Genomic DNA, 10809 nt, shown 5'->3' with positions numbered 1-10809 from the left:
AGCAAAATAAAATTCATTGTAATAATTATGTAAAGTCAATAGCATGAAACTTAAGTGGACAGATTTCTGTCCAGAAACACCAGCCTGTCAGTGTGTTCTGGCTTCAAGGATGCTCTCAAAAGAAGGTCACTATTGCCACGATTAAATCACGATTAAAATCATGAGTTCGATTTCACTATATTATCACGATTTGGATTATTTTTCGATTAATTGTGCAGCCCTAGGCTGTTGTTTTGTTTGCGGATGTGCTCCCACCAACGCTGTAACAATGATGTACAGTAGCTCTATGGTCTTTGTCTATATTTCATCTTGGTCTGTGCGTTCCCGAGAGGACACCCATCTGCTCAAAAGGACCTCCTGAAAGCACATTAAATCACATTGATTACTAGTCAACATTGGGTTCTATGGTGTATACTGCATGTATGCAGTAGGTACAGAAAAAGAGGGCAGTTATGGGGTGGGGGGTGGACTGCGATATGGCGGACTGGTCTCACCTGCACTTTGAAGTCTCTGATGCATTCAGGAGAGCTAAGCATCTCCTCGCTCAGGTTCGATGGCATTATAACATAGCACAACATCAGCTCCTGGAAACCAAACATAGCATCAACAATCCAATGTCATCCAATGTCATCATCAAGAGTATACTGGAAAGTCATGATGCTATATGGAGAACTGATATTATTAGCTGTAAACATGCACTTTGTGTACATGCTGATTCCATCCTCTTAAATAAAAGATAATCTGACCAAACCTGTTTCTGAAAGATCTATGATTTGCCACAAGATGCGTGTTGAAATTGTGGTTGAAAAGTGCTATACTTGCTAATACTATATTATGTATGGTAACTAGTTAGTAGTTTCTATGACTAGTAACCCCAGTGCCTAAAGTGTAAAGTACATCAATGAAACTCTTGTCTCTTTGCGTACCTTGTTGACGTTGCCAGTGATCCTGCTGAGGGCTGCCAGTGATCGCCAGGTGAAGGGCCGTAACGTGGCCCCTCTACACCCCTCGTCCACCTTCTCCACCACCACTGAGTAGCTGAGCACAGAGGAGGCAAAATCACACACAACCAACACATGACATAGCCCCTTAACAGACACAACGTCCGTCCCGCCAATGGGACGTTGTAATAGTCACTGAAAAAAGTACTACACTACTATGACAGTGCACAGGGCTTTTAGTAATACATTATGACTTGGTCGTTGCCATTCTGGTATCAGCTTATTTATAAAAGGGCTAGTGTCTTCAGGGGAATTGCAAGATATCGCTGTTAGAAAACCTGACTTCAGAGGAAACAATCCTGTCATTCACTGAAACAGTGATTTCAAGCCAGCAGTGATTTTACCACATTATCCTAGTTTACTGGGCTAGAGCAGTGTTTCCCAACCTTTTTTGTCTTGTGTACCCCCTAAGCCTGTTCGTTGTACCATGAGTACCCCCTAACTCACATTCTATATTGTTTTTTCTGTTCCAATGTAACTAAGCTCCATACATTTGTTAAAATTGCATCTTTCCAAGTACTCCCTGCAGTGTGCTCGCATACCCCTAGTGGTACACGTACCCCTGGTTGGGAAACTGTAAATCCATTAATATAATTTGACTTATGCACTGAAAGAGGTAAACATGAAAAGAACACCTCCTGATTTTGACCTACAAACAGAATACTTTCAAATAAATGAAACTGTTGTTTATCTGTATAATTAGGGAGTGGAAGAAACTGACCTGGCGTGGTAGAAAGGAGGCCCTTTCCGGTAGAGCACTGCAGAAGGAACACAACAGAACACAATTAGCAAAGCAGTGCAGGATAACTGACCCCCAACAACCCCAAATCTCTATTCCGCATCACACAAACAACAGGCTCATGTTATCGATAGACGTGAACAGCCACAGGCCAACGTCCTGTTCTCAAAATGAAAGCAGCCACGCGATTGGTCCGATTGGCTAGAGGCCAGGAGTCTGCTTCCTGCTTCTGCCATCGCCGTAACAACAGCAGCAGCAACAACAACAGTGGAGCTCACGACTACCAGGCCGGCCAGGTTCGGAACGTGAGGAAAGGGAGGCTTAGTGGTACACCTGAATTATTTAGCCGCCGCCGCTGAGTGTTACTTAAACCCTGGTGGAAAAAATCTCTCTCTGTGATTCTGCCAAAGTCTGGCCAAGAGAGAAACGAGGACGTGATCTTGAGGTCAGTAGAGTCGAGGAGGGTTTTTTTTCCACAGACCAAAGAAAAGGGTACACTTGAGTCATGAATGTTTCAGTTGAGGGGGGCAAACTAACTCATACATGCCAAAAGTCTCAAGGTACTTCAGTGTAACAATTGAGACATGGCTTGGAGAGACTCTTTGACGTGCTACTAACTAAGAACGTGTCTGAAGACTTTCAGTCATCAAGGTCATAGTAGTCAAGGGAGCCAAGCCAACTGGCCTACTAATGGTAGTTTGTCTTCAAGGCCCAAACAAAAGACCAGTTGTTTATAAACTCCTTTAACCACCACCAAATGTAGTAGTCTGTGGAGTACCGCTTAGGACACCATATTACACCAACAAGTTGCAATCATCTTTTGTCATTAGATCACTTTGCACTCTCTATTTGTAGTTTGTCCCAGTTGGCTTTAAGCAAAATGTTTTACGGTAAACATTGGAAAAATCAAGAATGTGTCATTTGGTAGTGAAACATTGAAGAAATGATCTGAACCACAATGGACCTATAGAACAAAGAAAGAGAAACTCACTGAAATCGGAGCCGTATTTGACACCAGTCTTTGGCACCCATCCCTTGGAGCGGAAGTAGTGGTACACCGCATAGGTGGCCTCAAAGTTGGGCTGCACCTCTCGAAAGATTTCCCACAGGTGGACAATCGATAACGGCTCCTGTAAAAACACAGACGGGATGGTTGCATTTATTAGGGATGCCTCTCTCTCTCCATATACTGTGAATATAACACAATTTCAAACTTTGTTGTTAACCCTGTTACATAGATTTTTGACAAAGTACACTTGACTTGACTATAACTGCCTGTATTCCTTTCAGTGTGTGTGCCTGATCACCCATAGCTGTACAGTATAATCCTGTGAAAACACAGCATTGTTGATGAGAGAGATTGGCGCCCTGCCCCCGTCTGTCTATCCGTCTGTCTGTGTGTGTGTCTGACTGTCTGTCTAGCTGCTCTGTCCATTCTGTCTCTCGTCCTTTCTTGTCTCCCAGCTGTATAATTGATATCGCCTCTTGTAATAACATGGTGCTGGGGCTGGCAGGGTGCTAGGAGGAGGTTATAGCAATTAGGTGTCCAACTTGGTAACTGAGAGTGAGAGAGGTAACTCTACTAATACAACAGTCCAGCTAACAGCTTAATTCCCCCAAAGAAATAAAGCCACGGGTGTTTTCTGTAGGAGGTTTTACCGACCTATTTAGGGCGAACATAGCCAGGCAGGTGGCCTTCTAGTATATTGCAATATACTGTAGATATTACACAACATCTTCATTGTGCTACATTATCATATTTCTTCATTTTGCTATATCGTGTTGAATATCATTCGGCATAATCTGAAAGAAGTAAAAAGCTTCACCTGTTGGTCATAGATCGACAAGCAGCCCAAAGCATAGACGAGGAAGAATGCCTAGAAACATGAACAAGCAAACAAAATAAAGATAGCACACAATGCATCATTCAGCATCCTATTGAGTGTGAAAGCAGGGATCGTTTGTGGTTTTGTCGCTGGTGATTCAAGTCTAACTTCAAAAGGTCAGACTGGCAGACATCAGAAGTAGACACACCAGCCTGGGAAAGCAAAGGCCCTGTTCTCTGCCGAGCACAGGCAACATCACCAACTGGTAACGGCATCACAAAGAGTTTTACTGGAATTGGATGGCTCAAAGAATTGGCTTGAGCTAAAAAAAATGACAGGACATTTTTCTTTCCAAACAGCCCTGGGTGACCAACTCAGTGTGGCATATTTAATAGTAATATAATAAGGCGTTTAAAAAACTAACACTGATCTCAAGTCAGCAGTAATGCCTTCCATCGGTTGTTCCCTGTGGACGTCTTGTGAATTAAACAAGTTAATCATCTCTTAGCCAGGAAAAAATAAGGGAGAAAGTGTGTGTGTGTGTGTGTGTGTGTGTGTGTGTGTGTGTGTGTGTGTGTGTGTGTGTGTGTGTGTGTGTGTGTGTGTGTGTGTGTTTGTCAGTGTGTGTGTGTGTGTGGGCACGCGCACACATGTGTGCCAGTAAAGGGGTGACAACCCTCCATTCCAGCTTTGTTAAACTGTTTGCATTGGCCTGCTCCACTGCTTTCTCCCCCTCTACAAACCCAGCTGTGACAATACAGAGTTAATTGAGACTTTATTATATTCTATCACCCTATAATGGAAACAATTGTGAATAAATTAATTTGGAAATGTGGTTAGCTAGCCAGTATGTGGCGGATGACAAATGCTGGTGGTGCTTGTTGCTTGTCTCACCTCCTCCAGTCCCAGCTGTAAATATTCTATGATCCTGAAAGGGTTGATACGGCACACTAACGGCTTGGAGTCACTGGCCTGAAGGAAACACACAGACATGGAAACACGGGTCAGTCTTACAGCGCCGCCAGTTAGTATTGGCACCCTTAAATTTTATTTACAAAGTGTGCAATATATCCAGAAATAAATGGAAATATACACAACTTTTACCATCAGGATCTTTTAATTGAACATTATAAGACATGTAGAATTGCCAAGTATTTATTTCCAAATGCTTTTTGTAATTTCAAGCAAAAACACGAAAAATGGCATGTCCAGGAATATTGGCACCCCTCCTTCAAGGGTTAATTGCACACTATTAGACAACAATGGCAGCCTCCGAAGGTTTTGGTTTTCATCAATGATTGTGTTCTTTCATTTTACAACCAATCCACTGTGCATTTGGATGTGTTCTTTGGGTTTTTGTCTTGCTGGAGTGCACATGATGTTCAACTCAAACCAAGTGTTCTGGCCATGGTTACAAATTTTCCTGTAAATGATGATACCCGTCATATCATGATGCCTGTCATGATACCTGTGATACTGTCAAAGCCTCCAATACCTGATGCAACAATGGGGTGACATAATATTATGGATCGGACACCATGCTTGATTTTTGGTAGGGTGTCCTTTTCCTTAAAGACTTTCTTGCAGAGTATGCAAACATACTGTTTGTGTAAGTCACTGAAAAACTGTGCTATTGCTTCATCTGACCTTAAAACATTCTTAAAAGGGCTGTGCTATGCCTGTGTTTTCTCATACAGCCATCAGGTGTTCCCTTTTATGACTTTTATTAAGCAATGTGGTCTGCCTTGGTCTCCAACCAAAAGGCACTACTTTGTGTAGTGTTAAACACGGGGTACTTATTGAAAAAAACTACCCAAAACAGTTCAAAGTTGGCAGTCAAGTCTGTAGATGTTAGCCCTTGTGTTTTTTCATTATTTGCACCGACTTCCAAATACTTTTATCATAATGTCTTCCCCTTCTACCACATCCAAGGATGTTCTTTACAGCTCCATGTTTGGCAGATTTCTGAATAACACAACACAGTGTTGCAAATGTTATACCAAGGCCTTTTGAGATGACCTTTTATTATTTGGAGGTCTTGTTTTTGCAAATAATAGTATTTGTGGTGTCCTCAGGCAGCTCCTCTGTTTTCACATTGGTGAAAGACACACGAGCTGTAACAGGTGGTTATATAAACACAAATATCACAATTCCTTGCCTAATTCATGTTATATGGGCAAAAGCAAGTAGTCAAAGGTGATTCCCATTTGCGATTTACCATAATTGAGTCAAATTAGGCTTCCACAATGGTATCCAGTAAAGGGTGCCAATACCAGTGATCCAGGGAGCTTTACCGTCTTCAATTTTTTCCCTCTCATAGTTTAGTATTTAATGCTGTTGATTATTTTATATTAGTATCAACCACAAGCTATCTATAGAATAATCATGGTTGACCTTATTATTTGTTTTCTGGAGATATGTCCCATAATGTACTTAAACTTCAAGGGTGCCAATAGTAACTGGCGCCACTGTATATACACACTTATGGAGGCTGCCTTACATTCATGAAGAATAGGTTCACAAAACACTGTCAATGGATGATAGTGCTTCACATCGTCATTTCGTGTTTTTTGATCGTGGTTATTGTCTATAATCTTATATTCATAAAGGTTGGAGCAGGCTTCACCCAACATTTTTTTCTTCTTTTAAGGGTGCTGACCAAAATATTGTAAAACCGAAAAATGAGAAAAGGTCGCACCATGCATAGGTTTCCGTATTACACAGACGTGTTTCCGCGTTCTGCCTTCCTCAGTGTGCCTCCTCTGAGCACACTGAGGAAGGCAGAACGCCAAAAAGTGTCTGTGTAATTAAGAAACCTATGCAGGGTGCGACCTTTTCTCATTTTTCTATTATCTTACATTAAAATGCAGACTAAATAGGAAAAGCCCTCATGTAAACGTACTACATGACAATATTACGAACCTATTTTAGGTAGTGTTTTTCAGTGTTATTATGTGCATCTATCTGTCTCTATTTGCCCACTCATCCATCCAAAACATTATTCAATGCTTCTTTGCTCCTTCTTAGACTGGGAATTGTCATGTTGCCTTGCACACTCATTCCGGTTTGTGACTTGAGCTTAAGCAGGTGATAGTCAGGCTAGCTCATTGATTGCTTTTTGAAAAAAAAAAGAGCAAGTAAAATTAGATATCCTTTCTATACTACTACTCACATTTGCATTTCTTTGTTTGTCCTCCTCTTCCTCATCATCTTCCTCCTCCTCCTCCACAAGCACATACTCGTACTCTACGTCGGCCTCTCTAGCCAGGGCTGGAGTTGCGGCTTCTAGCTGACTGTCCGTCAGCCGACAGCCGCAGTGGACGATCCAGTCGTCGTGCCTGTGGCACCTAATCTGGGCCAGGGCCTTCTGGTCCAGCTGCTGGGGCTCATGAGGGTGCAGGTGAGCCAGGGGGTCATAGTCTGGGTTCCCCTGTCGCCGCCGTGGCCTCTTGGCCTCCGGGGTGTCCTCAGGTTCATCACTGGACCTGTCACGGAGATGCTGCTGTTCTGTATCGATTCCACTATGTAGGCCTTTATTCTCTCTCCCGAACCCATCACGGTCCCCTTCAGTCCTAACTCCATCATGGTAATCATTCTCTTCACCATAAAACCTATTGTCATGATCTTGCCCTTCAGTCCTAACCCCAAAATGAAGATCCGTCTCTGCCCCACTGAATCTGTTTTGAAGATATTCTCCTTTGTCCACATCTTCTCGGTCAGTTCCGAGGCCGTCACGGAGAGGTTCTCCTGTAGTGCAGATCGTTCCATCCCGCAGATCTTGCGCACGACTGCACTGTTTCAGTGAGGGGTCTGGGTGATATTCCATTGTGTCCCCCTCACATGACCTAGTGTGCCCTTCATCGTGAGGGCTGAGGTGAGGCTCCTCGTGTCCATTCTCATCACCCTGGTCGCCACTGATTGTCCTTCCAGTGTCATTAGCGCCAGTGGTGTCGTCTCCTGGTGTGGGGAACTCCTCCACCGGCCGGGTTAAACGCTCCAGGGTCTGGTCGACCGCCTCATCTTCCAAGCCCTGGGCTTCCAACGCATCCCGTGCCAACTGCAACAGTGTCTGATACCTAAAATGTATAAGAAATCAGCCCTGGGTGACGAGAAGTGGCGGCGCTCGTATGAGCAGCGGCCCTGGGGTACATGTACAGTGTATTCTAAAACGCAATTTCGTTGTCAAATTTATTTGTCAATGACAATAAAAAGCTCTTGATTCTTGATTCTTGAAATTAACTGGAGCTAGAGTGAGCAGCAAGACCCATTTATTTGAGTATAGGCTAGTGCTCGTCTATATGAAATGCATGCAAAAGGTGACAGTGAAGTGTACCTTGCATATGAGATGACAGGCAGGTGAACATTGCCATGACCTATACGAGGAAACAACAACACCCATTCATACATCAGGACACATTATTTGCTAAGTGACAATTGCAACCAATTACTTGGATACTTAATCATGGTACAGAACAGGATGATTATGGGTGGTTGACGGTTAAGGGCAACGCAAAAAAAAAAAAGTTTTTCCAATTCCTGAAAAAAATGTTGGAAAAAATTGGAAAAAATTGGAAAAAATAGAAAAAAATAAAGCTCTTAGTGGTCTGTGGAACTGCGCCTAACTTTTGCCATTTTTGGGAAAATGTGTCCTGTATCAACACATTGCATAAGCATGTCACACCGCAGGACATTGAAGTCACACCACAGGAAATTCAGTGCATTATGGCCCTTTTAAACCTTTTGTATACATGACTGAGCTCATCTGAGCTCATGCTAACTTGATAATGATATTGTGTTTAATCTTAATGTGTTTTCATTTATTTAAAAAACTTTTTTTCCTTCTATAAGAGCAGTCACACCACAGGACACCATAAAATGAACCTAAGCATTGCGTGACAGAAACACTGCAATATGTAGACATATTAAGTGGTGAATAGTCACCTTAAGCTTCCACACCACTCTCCAATAACCGAGGTACTGTAGTTGGCCTTGCAGCTGCCCGTTCACAAACATTGACATACATGTCACCCCACAGGACGCAATTTGTGTTACAAAATTGAACTTGTTAATATTACTGTCTTGAGTTTTTTTTCACGTTCACATATCTTAATATAAAGTTAATATTTATGCAATCATGCCAAATGCTTCATACATTAGTCAAAATGTTGTTGGTTAATTTATATATATATTATATTCCAGGTTTCATTAATGTTACAGTCACACATGGAACTCACTTTTCCACCTGTCAGACAGGCTGTAATCTGGCCGACTTCTCGACAGGATGCCTTTGCCAAAGTAGCCCTGGATTAGACAAGAGTCAAATCAAGAATCACATCTAATGTATTCACAGAGACAGAAATATCAAGCATCGTCGTACACAAATGTACAGTAAAGTAGAGTATAATTTATTCATCCCGAAGAAAATTAAGGTGTCCAGCAGCACACATAGGCCTACATGAATACAGAAAAACACAGACATTACACACATCATTGCACATTAACCAAACAGCACACACTTACATAGGCTACATTTATCCAAAGTCAGATCTCTCTCTCTCTACACACATCATTGCACATTAACCAAACAGCACACACTTACATAGGCTATAGATTTATCCAAAGTCAGGTCTAGATTTATCCAAAGTCATCTCTCTCTCTCTCTCTCTCTCTCTCTCTCTCTCTCTCTCTCTCTCTCTCTCTCTCTCTCCTCTCTCTCTCTCTCTCTCTCTCTCTCTCTCTCTCTCTCTCTCTCTCTCTCTCTCTCTCTCTCTCTCTCTCTCTCTCTCTCACACACACACACACACACACACACACACACACACACACACACACACACACACACACACACACACGGTTGGTGATGTGAAGAAGCAGTCCGTTAACCTACCTTAGTGTACAGATTGTGTATATGGGCTGGCTCCTTGACAATCACACGATTATTGACAAGTTCAGCTTTGAAAATAAGTTTATGAGGCTGCGTCACATTCTGTTGTGATGTTGGTACAGGCAAGGGCCCCTCATACGACTCGTACACTCTTGCCCGTCGTTTAGGAGGTTGAAAAACAGCTTCCATCAAAGCTCCAGGTAAATGAGGCTACCTAGATTCGGTACAGTAAATTAGGGACTTCGCCTTCGAGTGACATATCGATTTAAATATGACTAGTTGCAGCTGATTTGCTGACATGCACACTCTTCATTCATTCCCCACTGTTCACTGTTCACGGTTTAGGGTAGGCTATAATTGCTAGAATAGCTGTCGAGAAATACTTCAGCCACGTTTAAAAACATGGACAAAAATCATGTATATCTTCAAAAAAGCACAACTGGATACTCACCAATGACCAACTTTAGCATCACCACTGACTTTCTCCGCTGTCAACAACTTCTATTTCATGCATGCTGTCCTGTGTGTCACAGCTATTGCCTACCGTGTGGCACAATGCACTGCGGGTTTTGTGTTCCTGTTAAGATTGACTCTCCTGCTGCGTAGAGGCTAGTAGCCTATAATAGACAAAACAGTGTATCTTTGTCGATGTACAACTTCGCATATAACGGAAAACACATTCTTCGGCGAATAATATTCAACAACATTTTAGTTGGTCACCGTCAAAAATGATGACCTATGTAGCCTATTAAAATCCTAGAAAGAAATAGACGGCGACAACAGTGTTATAACCAACTGGATCGAATATGAAGATGGTTAGAACAAGGCAAGATAAGCAAACACCTTACCTTATAGTGTAATCGATACCCAGAATAAAAAGAGTTCACACTGCACGTTCACCTTTGTGGCCAGCAGAGGGAACTGTTGACCAGTATTTTGAAGATGCTGTAGGCTTACAGGGTTTTACTATTTTGATTTACTCCACAGAGAACATACGTATTGCAACATTTAATAGCATAATATGTCTGATTATGCTGTATCTCCCCCCCCTCTCTCTCGGTTACACACACACACACACACACACACACACACACACACACACACACACACACACACACACACACACACACACACACACACACACACACACACACACACACACACACACACAGAGAGAGAGAGAGAGAGAGAGAGAGAGAGAGAGAGAGAGAGAAAGAGAGAGAAAGAGACCAAGAGACCAAGAGACCAAGAGACAGAAAAAGAAAGATGGAGAGAGAGACCGTCGTAATAGTCGATATAAAGGGGAATGTCCTAGCACTTAAGAGGGCTGTGTTAATCGTTGCTGATTAGATTTTCTCT

The 10809-nt window shown here is 42.5% G+C and overlaps 1 protein-coding gene across 2 annotated transcripts; it reads right to left on the bottom strand.

Moving 5' to 3' along the window:
* Positions 1 to 235: 235 nt before the first annotated feature.
* Positions 236 to 9994, bottom strand: tsen2 (TSEN2 tRNA splicing endonuclease subunit). Of its 2 annotated transcripts, none has more exons than XM_063216611.1 (12): positions 9902 to 9994; positions 9454 to 9664; positions 8801 to 8867; positions 7900 to 7939; positions 6739 to 7642; positions 4461 to 4538; positions 3567 to 3617; positions 2732 to 2870; positions 1723 to 1759; positions 927 to 1038; positions 495 to 584; positions 236 to 357 (listed from the first exon to the last, which is right to left on the bottom strand). In XM_063216611.1, exons 2-12 carry the CDS (start codon positions 9637 to 9639, stop codon positions 298 to 300), a joined length of 1764 nt encoding a protein of 587 aa, XP_063072681.1. In that variant the 5' UTR covers positions 9640 to 9664; positions 9902 to 9994; the 3' UTR covers positions 236 to 297. The 2 variants fall into 2 exon arrangements, with proteins under 2 accessions (XP_063072681.1, XP_063072682.1); XM_063216612.1 differs by having other exon boundaries at positions 9454 to 9660; positions 9902 to 9942.
* Positions 9995 to 10809: the final 815 nt, after the last annotated feature.

This window comes from Engraulis encrasicolus, chromosome 14, assembly GCF_034702125.1.
Source record: "Engraulis encrasicolus isolate BLACKSEA-1 chromosome 14, IST_EnEncr_1.0, whole genome shotgun sequence".
In the NCBI taxonomy this organism is placed as follows: domain Eukaryota; kingdom Metazoa; phylum Chordata; class Actinopteri; order Clupeiformes; family Engraulidae; genus Engraulis; species Engraulis encrasicolus.
The sequence above is the reverse complement of the archived record's forward strand: the minus strand, read 5'-3'. Positions and strand labels throughout refer to the sequence as shown.